Genomic DNA, 22,319 nt, shown 5'->3' with positions numbered 1-22,319 from the left:
AAGATGCTAGAATATGCAGACTAATCTATTGTGATGAAAAACAGATCAGTGGTTACCTAGGGGTCTCGGGTAGAAGGAGGGATTGACCACAAAGGGACACAAGGAATCTCTTGGAGTGATGGGAATGTTCTGTATCTTGACTGTGGTATATACCTTTGTCAAAACATATCCAAATGTATATTTCCAATAGGTTCAGTTTATTGTACAAGTATTATACTTCAAGAAAACTGATTACACATTCTTCCTTTCACCCTCGCTAGCAGAATACTCATTTTGTTTAGCGGCAGCAGGCTTTCTTTGTAGCTCTGAGTGGCTATTTGACATGGTCCGGCCTGGGAAATGTCAGTGAAAATTCCTTGGTGGTGCTTCCTGGAGAGCTCTTTGATAGGGGCAAATTCAGGTGGTTACACGCCTTTGGTCATTCCTCTTTGCCCTACCTATAATAAAGAAACGATGCTGGAGTTGCCATCCCAAGACAGTGAGACAACAGGCAAAAGGAACAAAGTCACCCATGAAGCATGGAGAAATAGAAGGAGCGTAAGTTTAAATAAAACATCACTGTAGAGCTGTGGTGTCAGTAAGAAAAATAAACCCACTTCTTGCTTCAGCCACCATAGGGCAGGGTTTTTGTTACTTACAATCAAATATCATTTCAACAGATGCAGTCTGTCTCTGTTAAGGGATTGAACTCACTGTTTCTAAATCTCAGACCTATTTTGCTGATTTTCTGGGCCACACTCAGTTGTAGAATCTTGGTTGTTTTGGGCAACCCTGGCTCAGGGTACCTAAGCACCAGCTTCTTTTCCTGGCCCAGCCTCACTGGCCAGCTCTCATGCCCGGTCCCCACTTTCTTACATTTCCCTGAGACAACCAGGTTGGAGAGTTCCCACAAAGTCACTGTGAAGCTCCATGCTGTCCTAAAGCAGGTAAACTCTCTTTTCTCTCCTTAATTTATTTTCCCAGTCAGCACACTTTGACTCAGGCTTTTTTTTCCAAACTAGAAAATTTGTGTTTTGTTCTCAAGTATAAAGCTTGACTCTCCTTACTGGCATTTTCCACCACTGTGCTCTTCCGCCTGTGTCTTTTTCATCATAGCACTGATCTTAGTTTTAATAATACATGTGTGATTGTTAATGTCTATCTCCCTAACCAGAGAGGTGTTAACCTTCAGAAGGGCAGGAACCACATCTATTTTGTGCTTATCTTTATTCTCATTATTTGCAGGTAGTCACGTGGAATCCCTGAATGTTAAATGAATAAACAAAACTTCCACAGTATTTACAGGTAGTAATCAGACTCCTAATTCATTAGCTCAGATTAACAGCCTTGTTCATGCCATGATCATTTTTTGAAAAAATTACAAAACCATGAAGACCAGGCCCACTAAAATATATACACTAATTTCAAACAGGTAGTTAACAATCATTTTTCATCTTGTGTTAATTTTCTGACACCTTCCTCATACCAACTGGTATAATCTCTTTTTTATCTCCTATTTTGTTGAGTAGATAATGAATTGGTTTGAGTTCGCTCATCTATTTTCTCTACTTTTCAAAATAACTTACTCTCTAGGAGTACCTCCTAAGCTCTACTTTCAACATGGAAGGCAGAGCTGCCCCCTTTTCTCCAGATACTCTGGAATCTTGTTCTCGCAATCAAGCCCCTCTGCAGCAACTGCAGTCTCTTCCTTTCCAGTTCTCTTTCCTTCTGTCCTCAGGTATTCATTCATTCATTCAACAAACATTTATTAAATGCTTGCTAAACACTTCGCACTGTTTTATATCTTTGAATACATCAATGAGCAAATCTTCACAGAATTTACATGCAAATGGAGGGAAAGAGCAGACAATAAACAAAACAAATATGTAAATTACAGTATTTGAGGGCTAAGCAGAAATAAAGCAGGAGAGAAGGAAGGTGGTGGAGGTTTTAATTTTAAATAAGATAGTGAGGAGGGACTTCACTGGGATTAGCAAAGCCTCAAATAAAGTGAGGGAACACATCTTGTGGGTACCTGGGTATTATGTGCTAAATTGTGTCCATCCAAAATTTATATGTTGAAGTCCCAACCCTTAGTGCTTCAGAATATAACTATACTGCATTTGGAGATAAGATCTTTAAAGCAGTGATGAAGTTAAAATGAGGCTGTTAAAGGTAGTCCCATACTCCAATCTGACTGGTGTTAGAAGAATAGGAAGAGACATCAGAGAGAAGAGGCAGTAAGGGGGCTGCCATCAGCAAGGGAAGAGGCAGTAAGAGGGCTTCCATCGGCAAGCCAAGGAGAGAGGCCTCAGAATCTAACCTTGATCTTGGACTTCTAGCCTCCAGAACTTCGAGAAAATAAACTATTTTTGTTCAGGCCACCTGGTCTGTGGTATTTGTTAGGGCAACTCTAGGAAACTAATATATCTGGGAAGAGTTCCCTAGGCAGGCAAAACAACAAAGGAAAACCCCCAAGATGGGACTTGATTGGCCCAATGGAGTGAGCAAAGGCAGTATGAAATGAAATCAGAAAAGCCATAGGAATCAGATGTTGTAGCACCCTATGGTTTATTGTAAGGACTTGGCTTTTCTCCTGAGTGAACTGGGGGACCTTTTGAGGGTTACGACCAGCATTATGGAGAAGCAAGAAGACCGGTGAACAGGAAAGACTTGAGTTGCTGGATCAAATACAGCTGACAAAACAAAGATTATCCTTTGAATACAGCACTGGTGGCCTCAGCGAGAGCAGTCTTGGTGGAGTTGAGGGTGTGAATGCCTGACTGTGGTGTACTTGGGAATGGGAGAAGAGGAATTGAAGATAAGGAATTCTGAACACTCGAGTTTTGCCATACAGAGGAGCCAAGACATGTGGTAGGAGCTGGAAGGGGAAATGGGGTTTCTTATTTGTTTTGGGCTGGGGAGAGATTAGAGCATGTTTTTAGCAGGTGAAGGATAATCTAGTATACCCATATTGCCAACACTTTAACACATCTTCACTGGTTTTGGACCAGGTGCAGTGGGTAATGCCTGTAATCCCAGAACTTTGGGAGGCTGAGGTGGGAGGATGGCTTGAGGCCAACCTGGGCAACACAGAAACCCCATCTTTACAAAACAAAATTAAAAATTGGCCTGGCATGGTGGCACGCATCTATAGTCCCAGCTGCTCCAGAAGCTGAGGCAGGAAGATCGCTTGAATGCAGGAATTCAAGGTTATAGTGAGCTATGATCAAGCCACTGCACTCCAGCCTGGGCAAAAGAGCAAGACCCTCTCTCTAAAAAAATTTTTTTTAAATGTTCACTGGTTTTGATGCGGGTAATAGCCTCCCGGCTAGTTTCCTCATCGTTGATGCTGTCACTGCTGAAGATGCATTTTCTTATCACTTCACTCATCTGCTCAAAAATCTTCAGGAAGTCTTGACTTGCAGTATTAAAAGTTCAAATGCCTTGGCTGAACATTCCAATCTTCTCCACTCTGCCCTTTTGCAGTTTCATCACTGTCTTTGGTGAGGTACAAAGCGTGCCAGGTCAGAGTCAGAAGACATGAATTAAAGTCATGATTCTGTGACCAACCAGCTATGTGATCTTAGGCAAAATACGTCAGTGCACCGGGCTGGGGCTCCTTCCCGTTCCTAAGGAGGCGGGAGGCGTGTCGGGTAGACTGGATTGTCGCAAGTCACTGTCATCTCTAACAAGCGGACTTCTGAGCACAGTTGCGGCCACAACTAGGCCCATCTCCTGCACCCTCCTTACCCTTCCACTTCTAGGGGCCACACGACTTCTATGGCCACTTCTTCCTACTTCGCTTTTGCCTTCCTAAGTAGACTAGGCTTTAGAAGAGCTACAATGCCAGCTCCTTTAAGGTCGACCTCCTGCCGGTCATAAGGGACTTGCCTCCCACTCTTCACTTGGGACCGTCCCTTCACTTGGGACCGTCCTCTTCACAGTCAGAATCCGCCACGTAGTAAGTGCCGCTTCCAACCAATCAAGAGGCAGTTAGCGCAGACCTTTGAGGGATATCCACTTCCACCAATGATCTTGAAGTTTTCTCCAGCGCCTTGCTTTGTGGGGCGAGGCCAACCACCGCGATGGCCAATCTGTTGCAGGAAAGGTATTCCGGGAACTGATGAGCACACCAATCAGGTAAAAAGACATCGGGGAGGGGCATTTCTCATTGGTAATTGCGTCCGGAAGAGGGACGGGCCTCGAACGAAGAAATTACGATTTGATTGGTTGGTGCGATGTTGACAACCAGGGAAAGTCCGCCTTCCCCAACAAGGCCAGCCAGGGAACATAGAGTGGCAGCGGCCGCAGCCAATGAGAGAGCAGAAGCGCCGAAAGTTTGCTCAATGGGTGATGTCCGAGAGAGGCTGTCACTCAGGTGGCAGCGGCAGAGGCCGGGCTGAGACGTGGCCAGGGGAACACGGCTGGCTGTCCAGGCCGTCGGGGAGGCGGGAGGGTCCCTAGCGCGTCTTTGCCTTGGTGAGAGCTCCGAGCGGCGGGAAAGGCAGACGCCAGTGGCTGCGCCTCCATGCCTGCGCGCGGGGCGGGCCGCTGATGGAGCGCGCCACCCGCCCGGGGCTGCTGGTACTGGCGCTGCTGCTGCCGCTGCTGCTGGGGCTCGCGGCATGGACTGTGGCCGCGGGGCGCGCCCGTGGCCTCCCAGCGCCGACTGCGGAGGCGGCGTTCGGCCTCGGGGCGGCCGCTGCTCCCACTTCAGCGACGCGAGTACCGGCGGCGGGCGCCGTGGCTGCGGCCGAGGTGACTGTGGAGGACGCTGAGGCGCTGCCGGCGGCCGCGGGCGAGCAGGAGCCGCGGGGTCCGGAACCAGACGATGAGGCAGAGTTGCGACCGCGCAGCAGGTGAGGGGCTGCCGACCCTGGGGAGGCAACTTGTTTACGCGCGCGAGCTGCAGAGGATGCGGTGTCAGGGGGCGGAGATTCGGTACCCGGGCGGGCGTCTTCCTTCGGCTGCGGAGGGCACCTGGCGACTTGGGGACGAGCGCGGGGCCACGACGCCCTCCCATCCCCCGGCCAGCGACCTGCCTGGGCTCGGTTCCCGAGCGCCTGGTCCTGGCCGACGGGTGAGAGCAGCATCCTCGCAGGTGCGGGAGAATGGAATTCCAGGGTTGCAAAGAAACGCCACTTTCCCTCTTTCATTGTTTTCGAGCATTGATTATCTTCCAAGGAACCTTTCCCTCTTTTTCCTTACTCACATCGCCTCCTGTCTGTGCTGGCGTAACAGCTGTTTTGAGAAAGGACTTTAGCAAAAGACGTCTGCATTTTCCTTCAAACACAACTCTGTAGTGCACCCAGGCAAGGATTGAGATCAGTGTCTCTCTAATTGAGATCTGCGGAACACCTGCATCCGAATCACCTAGGGGTGCTGGTGAAATCTGCAGTTTTCTAGGGCCCACCCCAGTTTTACTGAATCAGACATTCCCTGGGTAAGAGCCTGACATCTGCATGTTTAACAAGCACTCCGGGTAATTCTTACACGCTAAAGTTTAAGAGCTGTAGTCAGATTCTTGAATATTGATTCTTGAACCTAAGAGCCGTAGTTGGGTTCTTGAATAAGGGGTTTACTGTGTAAACATTTAATATAGGGTTTTCTTTGAGTTTCTCAGCATTCAAAAAATATTGCTTCAAGGTGATTGTTTTAAAGCACTTTTCAAAGTCTAGTCACAATGTAAGGCATGTTAACAGTAAATTTCTGGGACAGCCAATCTTATCACACCCGTGGAGAAAGTGATGTCCCATTTTATAAATGGAGTGTTAAAGGGAGCATTAAGTAAATTAAACCAGGGAAGGCTGGGCTCTGGATTGGAACATGTTTTAGACTTATAGTCATTACTAGATCATAAGAAGTTAGATTTAATTTTAAATTAATATTAGAACTTTGATCTATATATCTAGAGACTACTATAAATAGGATAGGTACCAAAATTCTCTAGGCACCATTTGAATATATAAACATTTGTAAAAAAAAAAAAAAAAAAAAGTGTGTGTGTGTATATATATACACACACATATATATATATATATATAAAACAAAGTTTTCTTAGGTTTGCTAGTGACTCAGTTTTCCTGGAAGAGTGTTTTTGTTTATCATAAAGACATTTCTGAAGCTCCTGCTCAAAATGAATTACATGAAGTAGAGTTTTGTTTTTCTTAGAATTCAAATCCACTTCAACAGGTACTTACTGGTTAACAAGAGCCCAAGGATGCCCTGGGTGACGGAGGTCAGGCAGGTAGTTCCTGCCTTCCAGGAGAGTGTGCAGTCTAACAGTAAGGATGAAACGAGAAGATCTATAACAGCATTACAGACCAGAAACAGTGCCAGTGTCAGGGATGTCCCAGGGTTTTTGTGGTATTCTACTAGGTGAGGTGTGGGAGTGGGGGGTAGGTAAGAAGATAAGAGAAGGTTGTGGCAGAATGTGTTGGTTCCTGAAAAATGGGAAAATTGTTATGGACAGTCACTGGACTTGAGGAAACAGCAAGAGGCACAGAGGCTGGAGATTATGTTTGGAAAACATTTTGTCTCTGTATATGTATATTTGTGTGTGTGTGTGTATGTATGTAAGAGATATTGACATGCACATATGTATGCTAGGCAGGGAGAAGTAGATGAGGCTAGAAAAATAGGTTAGAGCTCACTGTGTATATGTATACAGCCTGATGCTAATAGCATCATGGTCACTTGGGAGTATGTTAAAAATCCGGAGTCGGGCACCACCCCACACTCCCTGAATGAGAGTGTCTGCATTTTAACAAGATCACCGTGTGATTCACATGCACGTTAAAGTTTGAGAAATGTTGGGTAGAGTATCCTGAGTGCCAGGCTTGATCAAAATTACCCCTAAGGAATGTTTCTCTAGCAATAGTGTGTACTGAAAACTTAAGAATAACGAAAGGAGAGTGTTATAGCAGTTCAGATGAGAGGTTTAGTGTAAAGTGGTGTAGGACAGAGGCGACAGAGTTGAGATATTTGATGCAAAATCTAGGTTCCTGGCAAGTGAATTCATTCTTCCTTTCTTGGTACCCTTGTCCAGAGATGGAGACTGTGGCCAGAAGCTGAGAAAAGAGGTTTAGGGAGCAGGGCAGAAAAGGTAAGGGGTTTGGTGTTGCACATGTGACTCGGAGGTGCAGGCAGGACATCCAGAGGGAGACATTAGGTAGGCGGGTGGAAATGAGTGACTAGACCCAGTGAGAGGGCAGTGTAAATATGAATAGTTGAAGTTGTGGGAAAGGGAAGGCTCATGAGAAAACCTCAGGAAATGCCTTTTATTTTAGGAAGGAAGATGAGCCAGCAAAGGAGACAGAAATACAGCTGGCTAGGTTGGAGGTACAGGAGGAGGACTGGGAAAAAAGAGATTGGTGATGAGCACACTGAAAGAAGTTAAATGAAGCAGCAGAGACAGTACTCAAATTGCAAGAGGTTAAAGATTCAGGTTTTTCTGCCCCACTTCCTCCTTTCTTCACTGATGAGGTAATTTTTAGAGAAGGAACCTCTGAACTTATTTATGTGCTGAAAAGAGGGAACCTGTGTAGACAGAATGAAAATAAAGGGACTGGACGCATTGGCTCATGCCTCTAATCCCAGCACTTTGGAAGGCCAAGGTGGGTGGATCACCTGAGGTCAGGAGTTTGAGACCAGCCTGGCCAACATGATGAAACCCCATCTCTACTATAAATACAAAAAATTAGCCAGGCGTGGTGGCGGGTGCCTGTAATCCCAGCCACTTGGGAGGCTGAGTCAGGAGAATCGCTTGAACCCGGAAGGCGGAGGTTGCAGTGAGCTGAGATCATGACACTGCATTCCAGCCTGGGCAACAAGAGCGAAACTCCGTCTCAAAAAAGAATAAAAAAAGGAAAATGAAAGGAACAGATGAGGAGGTGAAGGTAGTTGGAGAAGATCCACTTAGCAAGAAGGAGGATCATTTCTTTCTCATAAATTGCGGTGAAAATAGGAATTTTGGCTTGAAGAGCATACATGATCACCAAACAGAATTGGCTAGGAAGAGATAAGACCCAGTTTTGGGTCTGACTTGTAGTGTGGACTTAAGATAATGTGGAATGTTTGAGAAACCTTGAATAAGTTGATGGTCAACAGGAGATAACTACGTAAAGTTTATAAAAGTTTTTTCTAAATGCTCTTAAAAAAAAGATAAAAACCCAGAGAATATTAATTAGTTCAGTAATAATAGACCAGTAATTCTGTTTGTTTCAAGGAGTATTAGGGGAACAGATTTGAATTAACCCAGCCTTTTATTATGAACAGCTGTGAAGAACTGCAGTACTGGCAAAACTTTTAAAAAGAGGGAGGTGCGGAATTATCTTTATTTTTGCATGTTGTCTTTTGATACTCAAGGAGCAATCTGAGATTCACCAGTTCATTAATTTTTTTCCTCTTGATGGAATTTTCAAGTTTCATTCTAAATGTTTACTCTGCATATCAAGCATGTGAATGAGTAAATAAGCTACTTATTTTTTTTAAAAGTTAGCTAAAATTTGTTTTTCTGGTACCAATCTTATTGTCCATGTTTCTTCTGTTAAACATTACATTAGTTGATATTTAAGTGGGATGGTCGTTGCAGAAAGTTGGGAAGAAAGTCTCATCACCTCACTGTTAGATTTTACATATGTTTATGGAATTTTGTGAGCTACCAGTCTTCTGACTTCAACACACGTAGCAAATTGCAAAGTGTTACTTGGGGTTCTTGGGATGGGTTGGGAAGTCATTCTGACAATCTCAGAAGTTCTAAAGAACTAGTTTTATCTTAACTGTCACTAATTTGCAAAGTACATGTTCCTTTTTCCTCTGATTCTAATTCCTCTCTTAAAAAAGTATTTCTAAATTTGACATTAATCTCTGGTGCTTCTTCAATTTGTGCATCTGTAAACTGATTTTTTTTTAATTAAATGAGATAACATGAAAATATTTGTAAATATAAGATGGAATACTTTCTTTTTTTTTCCTGTCCTTTTACAAAGTGATCTGATGTGAAACAAAGATACAGAAATCTGGTCTTCCTCAGACTTTCAGATTTATAATCATTTTTCTGTTTGTTTTTTTTTAACTACTAGGACCCTTGAATAGTAGCATATCACAATACCATGTTGAAAGGAAGCTCAGTCATATAGTCCTTTTCCTATTCAGCCACCCAACTCCAGACTTTTACAGTTAACTGTCACCTTTAAAGAAGAATTTACACAGAACTTTCAAAGCAAGTAATAAGCTAAAATAAATATACTTCAGGCAAGTAATGAACTATCCTTTGTGTCTACAATTGTCTTTAGCTTAATTGATGCCAGGACTGTGCTTAGACTATGTGGACAGGGATGGGAGATTGCTTTTTATCTGATCTCAGGTCCCTGCGTTCATAGGCATCTTCCAGATTGCAGAGAGGACCTGTCTTTATCAGTTGCTGTGAACTGTAGCTTCAGCGTGTCTCTTTACTCCCTAAACACTGCCTGATAACTCCATTTGCTTTTGTCCTTTATTGTAAGAGGGGAACTTCTAATACATTTTTATTACAAATTGTTTTAAAATACAAAGGAGAAAACTTGTAAGTTGCAGAGCTAAATGTGAGGGGAGGAGATAAATGTGTGTGTATGTTTAATTCCATTCTATTTGTAAATGACCATTTTGATTAAAAATGTTTCATAGGGCCGGGCGTGGTGACTCACGCCTGTAATCACAGCACTTTGGGAGGCCGAGGCAGGCGGATCACCTGAGGTCAGGAGTTCAAGACCAGCCTGGCCAACATGGTAAAACCCTGTCTCTACTAAAAATACAAAAATTAGCCAGGCATGGTGGCACGCGCCTGTAGTCCCAGCTACTCAGGAGGCCAAGGCAGGAGAATCAATTGAATCGGGGATGCAGAGTTTGCTGTGAGCCGAGATCATGCCACTGCACTCCAACCTGGGTGACAGAGTGAGACTCTGCCTAAAAAAAAAAAAAAAAAAAAAAATGGAATAAAGTAGAAAAGATACTTTCTTTTTTTCTTTTTTTTTTTTTTTTGAGACGGAGTCTTGCTCTGTCGCCCAGGCTGGAGTGCAGTGGCCGGATCTCAGCTCACTGCAAGCTCCGCCTCCCGGGTTTACGCCATTCTCCTACCGCAGCCTCCCGAGTAGCTGGGACTACAGGCGCCCGCCAACCCGCCCGGCTAGTTTTTTTTGCATTTTTTAGTAGAGACGGGGTTTCACTGTGTTAGCCAGGATGGTCACGATCTCCTGACCTTGTGATCCGCCCGTCTCGGCCTCCCAAAGTGCTGGGATTACAGGCTTGAGCTACCGCGCCCGGCCGAAAAGATACTTTCAAAAATGTTTTAATGTAACAGGAAAAGGATATCTGTTACGCTCATGTTAAACGTGTACCACTGAAAACTTAGATTGTATGTCTTTAAGGTCTAGCTGATATGCCAAAGTTATAAAGTATAGCTGGTAATTTTTTATATATTTGTTATGATTTGGGGCATGGCTAATCTTGTCATATGTTTAAGTAAAGGAAATTTGACTTGAAGATTTACTTCATAGATGAGGACCAGGAAGTATAGTCCAATCAGTGCTAGTTTGTTTATAAACAAGAACATATGCCTCCTTTAGTGAGAGCACAAGTTTGGGTAAAGGATTCTCACCTACACCAAAAAGCAGGTTCAACCAAATCACATTTGTAGTTTTGTGAAGTATGGCCCTCCCCTCAACCCCCAGAAAGGAAATTTGAAATTTTAAAATAAGCAGTTGTTAATGTAGAAACTATTCAATCTATACAATATTCTCCTGTCATCTGCTTCTCTTCTTTCACATTGAAAACTTCCACAGGAAGTAAGGTTCCTTTAAAATGATTTTATGAAGAAATTTAGCATACATTTATCAGAATTTGATAAACTTCAACTGTAAATAGGCAGGTGTTCTGGGTAACTTAAGTCAGCCAGTTTTTCTTTTTTTATTGCATATTCATTGTGACATAAAGTCATTTCTCCTGGATCGAGGACGTAATCAGAGCAATTACAGGATGAACAACGTCTATGAGATTTCTGAGAGGAATAAAAAACTGCACATTGTAGTAATATAGTAGTTGCCACTTATGCAGACTTAAGTTAACACAGTAACAGAGTTAACCTGAATTTCTGCTCCTGTTCAAAATTTCGTATTTGGTGCATAACCTGAGGTAAATCACATCTTTTCCCATCTTCTCAGCCTTTTTGGTGGTGATTGTTTTATGTAGGTAATATGTTTGTCCTACCAAGGTTTATTCATTCAACAAACATTTATTTAGTTTTACTGGGGCCCAGGTACTGTTAGGCCCTGAGAGTAGATGTCTTTTCCTTAGGAAGCTCCAAGCCTGACAGATCATTGTGTTAAAGAATTAACTGTCCTCGAATGGATGATAAGTGACATAAAAGTAGTGTTAGAGTGAAAAGAATGGAAGTGGCAAGTTATTGAGTCCCAGAATGAGAAAAATATCAAGGACAGTGTAGGCAACAGAATAGTGTGAGCAAGGACACAGAGCAGGGAGTTTGTACAAGTGAGCACAGAGCAGTGGTTCCTAAGCTAGGGCTCTAGGACCCCTACGGATCTGCAAAGATAAAAATGGGGATCCATGAGATGCCAGTATTTTAAAATAACCTAATGGAAATTAAATATGTAATAGAAGGTACATTAAAAAGTCAAGTTCCTTTGCTTTGAACTAGAATTATATAAAACCTTATATAGTAATTACGGTTCTTTCAAGAAATGTTGAATATTTTGATTGGTTCTTAAGTATTTCCTCTAAAGATGGGAGAATTTATTATACACAGCGTTCATTTGGCAAATGGAATACTTTAAGACGTGGGGAAAAATATAGATGAGAACTTTTGAAAAGCTCACCCCATGGAAAGTGGGGAGCGTGGAGCTGGGAAGGAGAGGGGAGAGGGTGTTGGGCTGGCAGAAGAGGCAGAAAAATGAGATTAGGAAAGTACACTGAAGCCAGATTGTGAAAAGCTTTATGTGCCACACCAAGCAGTGTGACCTTTCTTCTTCAGTGGGCACAGGGAACCTTGGAAGGTTATCAGATCTCTATTACAGAAACAAAACTGTGGGAAGAAGAGGGGGGAAAGAAACCTGAGGCAGGAAAACGTGTTAGAAAGCATTTTAAGGTGTTCTGATGAGAAGTGAGAATCTTCTAGAGCAAGAACTGTGGTAATAAAGAAGGAAAAGGTTATTTTATTTTATTTTATTTTATTTTATTTTATTTTTTGAGACAGAGTCTTACTCTGTTGTGCAGGCTAGAGTGCAGTGGTGCAATCTCAGCTCACTGCAACCTCTGCCTTCCAGGTTCGAGCAATTCTCCTGTCTCAGCCTCCCAAGTAGCTGGGATTACAGGCGCATGCCACCACACCCGGCTTACTTTTGTATTTTTAGTAGAGATGGGGTTTCACCATGTTGGCCAGGCTCGTCTTGCACTCGTGATCTCAGGTGATCCACCCGCCTTGGCCTCCCCAAGTGCTGGGATTACAGGCATGAGTCACCACACCCGGCCGGAAAAGATTTAAGAGAAGGTTCAGAAATAGAATTAAGAGTACATGGCTGTTGTTTAAATGTAGAGGGTGAGGGAGCACAAAGAGTTGATGTCTGATGTAAATGTTAGGTAATAGGATGGATGGCTACGCTTTTAAGTGGCAGGAATAGATTGTGGGAAAGAAGTTTCCTGAGCCTGTTATGGTGATAACAAGTAGATCCTGCTGAAGATGCAGAACTAGGATAGGGAGAGATGATGAACTATAAATCCTGTACAGGTTTGGGGGCTGTCATACTACAGATGGAGGTGAAGCTGTGGACATTGACCATCTAGGAGAACATGTAGTACAAATGGGAAAGTGCCTGCTCTATAGATAGAAAGCTATAAGAATGACAGGTGAGGCTGGGCATGGTGGCTCACGCCTATAATCCCAGCACTTTGGGAGGCTGAAGCGGGCAGATCACCTGAGGTCAGGAGTTTGAGACTAGCCTGGCCAACATGGTGAAACCCCGCCTCTGCTAAAAATACAAAAATTAGCCGGGTGTGGTGGTGGGTGCCTGGAATCCCAGCTACTTGGGAGGCTGAGGCAGGAGAATTGCTTGAACCAGAGAGGTGGAGGTTGCCGTTGAGCCGAGATCGCGCCATTGCACTCCAGCCTGGGTGACAAAGCAAGACTCCATCTCAAAAAAAAAAAAAAAAAAAAACAAAAAAACAGTGATAGATGAGGACCCAGGAGGGACTTGTCCTGTAGAAACCAGGAAAGGATAATGTCCAGAGTGAGGAGCTGGCCACAACAGTGGCTTTTGTGAGGACAGACCTGATGAGGGGAATGAATCTGGCAGTTAGGAAACCATTGAAAATCTTTCTTGAGAGTGGCTTCCAAGAGTTGGATCATGGGCGAGAGATCAGGGCTTGCTGAGGAATCATCCAAATAAACGCCTTTGTAAGCTGCAGCCAAATGTAAGTGAGAGATAGAAGTCTCCGAAGTGTTTACTGACAGAGATGTTCAATATGCCTTCTTCATCCAGGTCATAAATTTAATTTTTCTCTATGGAAATGGCTAAGGTAAAACAGTGTTTGGACAACTGGTCTTATGAGACTCACCTGGGGTGCTTGTTAGGCTACATTCTCTCAGTCTCCCTGTTAGGATGAGACGTGTGAACCTTTAATGGTTTTTAACAAGCACTCCAGATTATTTTTATGATCAGGTACACTTGGGTTACACTGAGATAGGTGAAATAGCCATATTTTGCCTATGGAAAAATAACTCAAATGAAGCCATGAGGAGAATAAGAGCAGAGCCATTGGGATGTACACCCAGGTCTGACTTAGGCTATGATTCTTTCCACTGGAAAGCTGTCTCTGCAGTTCCTTCAGTTCTTGAATAAGTTAAGAGTTTTTCTTTTCTTTTTTTTTTTTTTTTTGAGACTGAGTCTGGCTCTGTCGCCCAGGCTGGAGTGCGGTGGCCGGATCTCAGCTCACTGCAAGCTCCGCCTCCCGGGTTCACGCCATTCTCCTGCCTCAGCCTCCCGAGTAGCTGGGACCACAGGCGCCCGCCACTTCGCCTGGCTAGTTTTTTGTATTTTTTAGTAGAGACGGGGTTTCACCGTGTTAGCCAGGATGGTCTCGATCTCCTGACCTCGTGATCCGCCCGTCTCGGCCTCCCAAAGTGCTGGGATTACAGGCTTGAGCCACCGCGCCCGGCCAAGAGTTTTTCATCTTGATCATGGAACCCTCAAAATAGGGCAAGTCGGTCTTGGGGAGATAAATAACCTTATATTCTTCCTGTTTTGGGAGGTGTTCATTTTTCACTTTTTATCTCTGTTTATGTTTCTTCTTCTTTCTGAAGATAGCATTTCGCTCTAGCGCTTAGGCTGGACTGCAGTGGTGCAATCACAGTTCACTGCAGCCTCAACCTCCTGGGCACAAGCTATCCTCCCACCTCAGACTCTGAGTAGCCGGGACTACAGGTGTACGCCACCATACCTGGCTAATTTTTAAAGTATTTTTGAGTACATTTGGAGTCTCACTATGTTGCACAGGCTGGTCTCAAACTCCTGGCCCTCCAAGCAGTTCTCCTGCGTCAGTCTCCCTGAGTGTTGGGTTTGCAAAGGAAAGCCACTACACCTGGCTGTGTTTGTTATAAATGCCATATCTTTTTTTAAGTTCAACTTTTGTTTCAGATACAGGAAGTACATGTGCTGTTTGTTACATAGTATATTACATCTAGGTAGTGAGCATAGTACCCAATGGTAGTTTTTCTTTTTCTTTTGAGGTGAAGTGTCGCTGTGTTGCTAGGCTGGAGTGCAGTGGCACGATCTCAGCTCACTGAACCTCTGCCTCCCGGGTTCAAGTGATTCCCCTGCCTTAGCCTCCTGAATAGGTGGGACTACAGGCATGCACCACCTAGCCCAGCTAATTTTTTTTTTTTTAATTTTAGTAGAGATGGGGTTTCACCATGTTGGCCAGGGTGGTCTCAATCTTCTGACCTCGTGATCTGCCTGCCTTGGCCTCCTAAAGTGCTAGGATTATAGGCATGAGCCACCACATCTGGCCCCAATGGTAGTTTTTCAGTTCACCCCCTGCCAGTAGTCTGCAGTGTCTGTTGCTCCCATGTTTATGTCCATATGTGCTCAATATTTAACTTCCACTTATAAGTGAGAACATACAGTATTTGATTTTCTGTTCTTGTGTTAATTTGCTTAGGATTGTGGCTTCTAGCTCTCTCCATGTTGCTGCAAAGGACATGATTTCATCTTTTTATGGCTGCTTAGTATTCTGTGGTATATATGTACCACATTTTCTTTATCCAGTTTACTGCTGATGGGCACTAGGCTGATTTCATGTCTTTGCTCTTGTGAATAGTGCACTAAATGCTGTATCTCGTTGCTATCCTCTGGTCATCTCTGCATTCAGCCTGAGGACTTTGTTTTTCAGCAATATGTATCTACTTGATGTTTTTCTTGATGAGCACCTCTCTCTAATGAGCACCTCTCTCTTAGACTGTGATTAGGTATAGTAGCAAATCTTCATTGCTTCGGTGGTGTTTCTTAATTCCAGCCACAGCAGAAGGGGAGCCTCCATTCCAGAGACGTGCTTGTGGGGAGGAGCCCATAATGAATATTACAGCTGGCTTGTAATGCAAGAGAGGAGGAATACCTTTTTTTTGATACCTGACAGAATTGTTAGGGGATATGCTATTACCCCATTTCAAGGGGTTAAAATAATTAAGGGTACCTGACTCAGATCTAAGAACTAGATTAAGTATCAATAGCCGTTAAGAAGGAAAGGGAGATACTTTTTATTTTGTTTTCGTGACAGGGTCTCACTCTGTCCTCCAGGCTAGAGCACAGTGGCGCAGTCATAGCTCACTGCAGCCTCGAACTCCTGGGCTCAAGTGATCATCCCACCTCAGCTTCCCAAGTCACTGGGACTCCAGCCCTGCGCCACCGTGCCCAGCTAATTTTTTAAAAACTTTTTTTTTTTTTTAATAGAAATGTGGTCTTACTGTGTTACATAGGTTGGTCTTAAACTCCTAGGCTCAAGCAGTCCTCCTGCCTGGGCCTCTCAAAGTTTTGGAATTGCAGGTGTGAGCCACTATACCCAGTCAAAAGTGAGATACTTAATTGTTCCTGCCCGTGTTTGTATTTTTAAATATTGCTGAAATAGTCACATACTGCCTAAACATAATAGTTAATGAAAATATTTTACTTTTAAAAGCAGAACACATGGGCCAAAAAACAGAATGTTTGACTCATTTAAGTATCCCCTCATGACAGGTTTTCAGTGAAAGAATAGTTAAATATTAAATCCCCGATTATATTAAAACATGTTCTCATACACACGACACACATATCCAGATTTTATTGTTGAATTTTTGTTTTGAAGATGAGAGCTAGAATTTTATTCTCTGAATATACCTCTAGCACACAACTAGCAACATATTCAGAAAAAGTATCGCTTTTTCTGGCTGTTGTAAATAGAATGTCTAAGTGGGAAAAAAAGAGTTTGTCCTGAATTTAAAAGAAAAATCGTATTTGAAGTGTTCTGATGGTCTCCTTGATTTTTCATGGGTCAACACTGTTTGCTTACACTAAATTTTGTTTCAATTAGAATTTTTTTCATTCAGCCATTTATTTGTGGTTAATGATTCTTGAATAGAAAAATGAAACATCTCTACAATGGGACTAGGAAAGAGTTAACTTGGCTGTTAACTGTTGACCTCTAAATTAATTAGATTACATTGTTTTATAAAGTGGTATATCCAAGGTGTGAATTTTTATACTCTTTGTTATAAAATAAATTTCTTACTCAAAGTATCCTTTTGCTTTACCAACTCCTAATTTCTTTTTTTTTTTTTTTTTTTTTTTTTTGAGACTGAGTCTGGCTCTGTTGCCCAGGCTGGAGTGCAGTGGCCGGATCTCAGCTCACTGCAAGCTCCGCCTCCCGGGTTTACGCCATTCTCCTGCCTCAGCCTCCCGAGTAGCTGGGACCACAGGCGCCCGCCACTTCGCCCGGCTAGTTTTTTGTATTTTTTAGTAGAGACGGGGTTTCACCGTGTTAGCCAGGATGGTCTCGATCTCCTGACCTCGTGATCCACCCGTCTCGGCCTCCCAAAGTGCTGGGATTACAGGCTTGAGCCACCGCGCCCGGCCCCTAATTTCTTTAGAAAGCAGAAGGATGACATGGAGGGCAAGAAGTTGGATGGTTCTCTTTTGGTTTGTTATCTAAAATTACTTGAGTTTGTAGGATGGCAAGGTCTTTCCTTTCACAACTCAGACTAAGTTACCATTCAAAAAATTCGAAATTAGAATTAGTGTAGAGTTTGGAAACTAAATTAATTGCTCTTTGAAGGGTTTCAAATGGGTTTACTTGAACATGTCTGTCTTGGTCAACTTGCGGCTTTACTTTGAATTTATATACATTGTGCATCAAGTGATATAGAAGAGATAAAGTGGCATCTTGTACTCCCAACCAGGAATATAACTATACATGCTTACAATGTGCATGGTCTTTATAGCTGATAAATACACCTAATGAATTCCTAGAACAACTGTACAAGTCATCCTTTAAACAACTATTTAGGCCAGGCACAGTGGCTCACACCTGTAATCCCAGCACTTTGGGAGGCCGAGGTGGGTGGATCACCTCAGGTCAGGAGTTCGAGACCAGCCTGGCCAACATGGTGAAACCCCATCTCTACTAAAAACATAAAAATTAGCCGGGTGTGGTGGTGGGCACCTGTAATCCCAGCTACTTGGGAGGCTGAAGCTGGAGACTTGCTTAAACCCAGGGGGCAGAGGTTGCAGTGAGCTGAGATTACGCCATTGCACTCCAGCCTGGGCGACAAGAGTGCAACTATGTCTCAAAAAATAAATAAATAAATAAATAATTTATGGAGAGTCTGCTCTGTAGCTGGAGGTGTATGTTCCAGGCAGAAGGAACAGTAGATTCAAAGGCCTTAAGCAAAAATTTTGCATGATGTATTTGAAGAGTTGGGGGAGTCTGTCTGTGGATATGCGAACTCTGAGAAGCCTGTTAGACAATCTAAATCAGGTAGGTGGTTAGATATGTATGTCTGCAGTTCAGGGGAGAGGCCTGAAACCAGATATAAATTTGGGAGTTGCCAGGATATAGATGGTATTTAAAGCTATGAGACTGGATGAGATCACCAAAAAAGTCACATGTAGGTAGAGACTATTTTAAGAGATAGGAAAGATAAGAAGGAACCAGAAAATGAAACTGAGAGAGAATAGCATAGAACTGAGTCCAAAAAAAGAAAAAAAAAAGAAAAATAAGGCGTGGTGTCTTGGAAGCCATATAGAGTGTGTTTCTTGGAGGGCAGGAATGGCTGGTCAGGTGCTGCTGGGTGGTCAAGTGAAGCAAGACCTGACCATGGGATTTATCAGTGTGAAGATCATTGTTGACTCTCACAAAAACCATTTCAGTGAGATGACAGGGGCAAGAACTTGATTAGAAATAGTTCAACATAGAAGGGGAAGAGGAGATTTAGAGACAGTATATAGCAACTCTTTCAAGGAGTTTTGTTGCAGAGGGGCAAGAAATAGATTGGATGCTCGAGGTGGGAGACAGATTCATTTTGTTTGATCTAGTTTGGTTTTTAAGTTGGGGAAAATAGTAGCAGGTTTGAATGCTGCTATAACAAAATACTATAGACTGGGTGGTTTATAGACAACAGACATTTATTTCTTATAGTTCTAGAGACTGGGAAGTTCAAGATCAAGGTACCGGCAGATTCAGTATCTGGTGAAGACTGATTCCTCACTAATTCCCCACATGGTGGAAGGGGTGAGGGAGTCTCTGGGGCTGCTTTTACTTTACTCATAAGAGGACCCCACCTTCATGAACTAATCACCTCCCAAAGCCCCACCTCCTGGTACGATCACCTTGGGGATTAGGTTTCAACTTGTGAATTTTTGGCGGGGACACAAAAGTTCAGTTTATAGCAAATGCTGATGGGAATATTCTAGTAGAGAGGGAATGATTGATGGTATGGGAGGGACAGGAGACATTTGCAGGAGCAAGACCTCACAAATGCCTAAGGGAGAGCTCTGTTGCTTACTTGGAGGTGTTGGCAGTATATGGGAGTGTGGACAGTTCACTTGCACTAACAGGAGGGAAGGTGGAACTCATGGTCCAGGTACTGATGAATAGATAGAGGTGGTGGGGGGAAACAAGCTGATTTCTCCTGTTTTTCTCCATGAAATAGGAAGCACAGTCACCAAGATGTGTGAGCTTGAAAGAGCTGGTATCAGAAGTTTGAGGAGCGGGGAGACATGAAATGGTTAACATCGTTCAGTGGCATAATGGATAGATTAGGGAAGGGTGTTATGATTGCTGAGCATTGTTAGTAGCCTTTTTGAGGTTGGTGGTCATTAATTAAAGTGAGGATAGTCAACGTGGTATGTTTCTCTTGAGATACATTCAACTGCACAGATGTAGGAGTGAGAAAGGGGAGAAGATTGACTTTAACCAGTTCTTCCAGAGTGTGACATGTGAGAGGCAGGGTAGGGAGTTGAGGTGTGTGCAAAGTAGTACTTAAGATGAAGGACTGTAGGATTTTAACTGGTTAAGAAAGAAGTGAGGGCATGGTGGTAGTGAAGGTTGTAGTATCAGGCTTGTAGGTTCTGGTGGGGTCAGAAGTTTGTTGCAGTCAGGGAAGTAGAGGAAGTGAGGTGAAGAGAGGGATTGGTGGTTAGGGGGTTGCGGTGATTTGTAATGACAAGGTCTAGTGTCTGACCACAGGAGCAGCTGAAGCAAGGTAGACAGATAATGAAAACCCAAAGAATTGAGACAGAAGTATGTTAAATATGTTAGGTAGTGACAGCTAACCAGCAGCTGAAATTTTCCAGGATGGGGCTAGTTACCTAAGGGTAAATTAGATGTCTACTGGGAGGGGTAATGGACAAAACAGTCTGATCCTGAGGATTTTCAGAGAGGAGAGGAAAAAAGTGGTCTGGAAATGGCAACAAGATACATGGAATCCACTTACCCCATTCTGAGCAAGGGTTATGCTTCTGTAGGGCAGCGATGTCCTCAGGGAAAGCCCGGTTTCTATGAGAGCAAGAAGGTAAGTGAACGTTCAGGGAAGACAGTGTTTCAGGGGAAGGGCTTTCAGGAGGTAGGCAGGTAGAAGAGGACATACCAGGGGACATTGTGTTCCTTATGGGAATTAGAGTGTGGAATGAAGGATGACCTATGAGTCAGGGGCTTTTCATAAGTGACATAAACAGATAAAGGGCGTATTGAAATTGTCTTGGTCCAAAGACAGTGGTGGCAAGAGTGGTAGAAGGCCCCCTCTTCCTTTCTACTAATAGAGGCCTGGACATGGGCTGGTTTTCTTTTGAGTATGTGGGATAAGTGCCCAATATCTTAGATACCTGTTTAATTTTAAAAATATTTTTAATATTTACAGGTCACTAGTGATTATCAGCACTTTAGATGGGAGAATTGCTGCCTTGGATCCTGAAAATCATGGTAAAAAGCAGTGGGATTTGGACGTGGGATCCGGTTCCTTGGTGTCATCCAGCCTTAGCAAACCAGAGGTAAGAATTTTCTGTTAAGTGTTGACTGGAAAACTTAATTCTAATGAGTAATTGCTGATATTAAGAAATTTGGGGCCCTATTGCCCAGGTTTGAGGCCTATCTGCCTCTTATAGGTTGTGTCCCTTTTAGGGCAATTACTTAACTTTTCTATTCCTCAGTTCCCCTCTTGTGAAATGAGATGGATAATAACATCTTCTTAGGATTACTTGGGGCATTAAATGAGTTAATCCTATAAGTGAGCAGCTGAGGATCCTATCTGCCATATCAGCATAGCACATTATCTGAGCTATAAATGATTGTTTATTATCATCACAAGGTCTCTAGGAATAATAAGATAAATATAAATAAAAACTTTATTGAATTTTACTACTTAGAAATCTGTGCTGCAAAATCCCATAAATTATTATTCCCTAATTATAAACAGAATTCATCTGAAATTTTTTTGTAATGTAATTCCAGGCAAATTTGATTATTTGCAGAAAATCTATACTTAATAATTTGGAACTCTAGAATAGTAGAGGGGAAAGAGCATAGATTCAAAGAGACCTCACTTCCGAAATTACTCTGGCACATGACTTCCAGCCCCTCGGAGTTTTAGTTGCTCTCATCAATAAAGTGAGGACACAGCCTGCCTTCATGGGGTATAGATGGGGGAGATTAAATAAGAGAAGCTGATTTTCCTCACCTTTAGTTTCAATTCTGATGGAGGAAGTCTCTCTCCTTTTCTGGAGCTTTAGTCTGTTGTTTAAATTATTTAAGAATGAGTCCATCTTTTGAGTGGTGACTACTGACATTGAAGCAGTCACCTCTGTTTTCCAGAATGCCCGTGGCCTTCTTTTATATCGAGTTGTTCCTGTAGGACACTCCCTAGGGTAGTCTTTTTTCTGTTTTGTCATCAGTCTTTTTCTTTAAAAAGCTTCCTAGCTGATATTAAGTATGGAAAAGACGAAATCTTACATGAGGGGTTTGAGAATGATCTGAATATTGGTGACCAAACTTTCCAATGGGAAACTGTTATCAGTGACCCATCTATAATAACAGACTTTCCTGTGCTTTCCAGTAAACCTAGCCCAAATCTTTTCTGGTGCACCCAAACTGATACTTAAGGAAACAACACTGCCAAATTTCCACATTTGCTGTGTGCTAAACCCTGAGTAGACTTTATAGGTGGCTACTCTTTCTCAGTATACTGAAAATATATTTTGAGAATAGAGAACTTCTATTGTATTATGAGTTATTAATGCAAATAGCAATTTGATTGTAAATTACATTGTTTATAATTGAGTATGGTATTCAAGTGAATTACTACTTAAAATAAACTTGTTTATTTTTCTTCTGTTGGGATTATGCTTGGGTATGCATGTTTTACTTTATTTTTAAACTAGACATAGACGATCAGCAAAATGAGAAGATTGTAAGCTGCTTACATCTGAGGTAATATCAGTGTGTTGTAGTGGTTCAAAGCATGTGTGTGCTTGCAAACAAATATACATAGGTACAAAAAGATAAGTTGCATGGTATGGCAAAGTAGAGTGCAAATAGTTGTAATAACCTGAGTGCTAGTAAGAGTGTTTGAGTTATAAGCAGCTAGTTGTATTTGAAGATTTTCTTACAGATAGCAGTTATGTTAGCTGTTTTTAAAACTAGAGTTCAACTTTCTTACTGTCCTTAGTTCGCACCATTTTCCATGGTTTATTAGGGCTCCCTTGTTTTTAGTGTCCTCTCTCACACCCACCCACCCCCAATCCTAGATCTTTTGGATAGAATGC

The 22,319-nt window shown here is 42.7% G+C and overlaps 1 protein-coding gene across 3 annotated transcripts in view; it reads left to right on the top strand.

The window, feature by feature from the left end:
• The first annotated feature begins 4,234 nt into the window (after positions 1-4,234).
• The window catches only part of EIF2AK3 (eukaryotic translation initiation factor 2 alpha kinase 3), a 76,289-nt gene continuing 58,204 nt past the window's right edge, over positions 4,235-22,319 (top strand). For 2 of the 3 annotated variants that reach the window (XM_021925043.2, XM_031655339.1), the window contains exons 1-2: positions 4,325-4,841; positions 20,420-20,549. In XM_021925043.2, the coding sequence (XP_021780735.2) occupies positions 4,537-4,841; positions 20,420-20,549 (435 nt within the window). In that variant the 5' untranslated portion in view covers positions 4,325-4,536. Of the gene's footprint in view, positions 4,842-20,419; positions 20,550-22,319 lie in introns of all 3 variants that reach the window. The other variant, XM_003908949.4, reaches the window with a different exon arrangement.

This window comes from Papio anubis, chromosome 14, assembly GCF_008728515.1.
Source record: "Papio anubis isolate 15944 chromosome 14, Panubis1.0, whole genome shotgun sequence".
In the NCBI taxonomy this organism is placed as follows: domain Eukaryota; kingdom Metazoa; phylum Chordata; class Mammalia; order Primates; family Cercopithecidae; genus Papio; species Papio anubis.
This window is presented reverse-complemented; position numbering and strand designations above follow the sequence as displayed.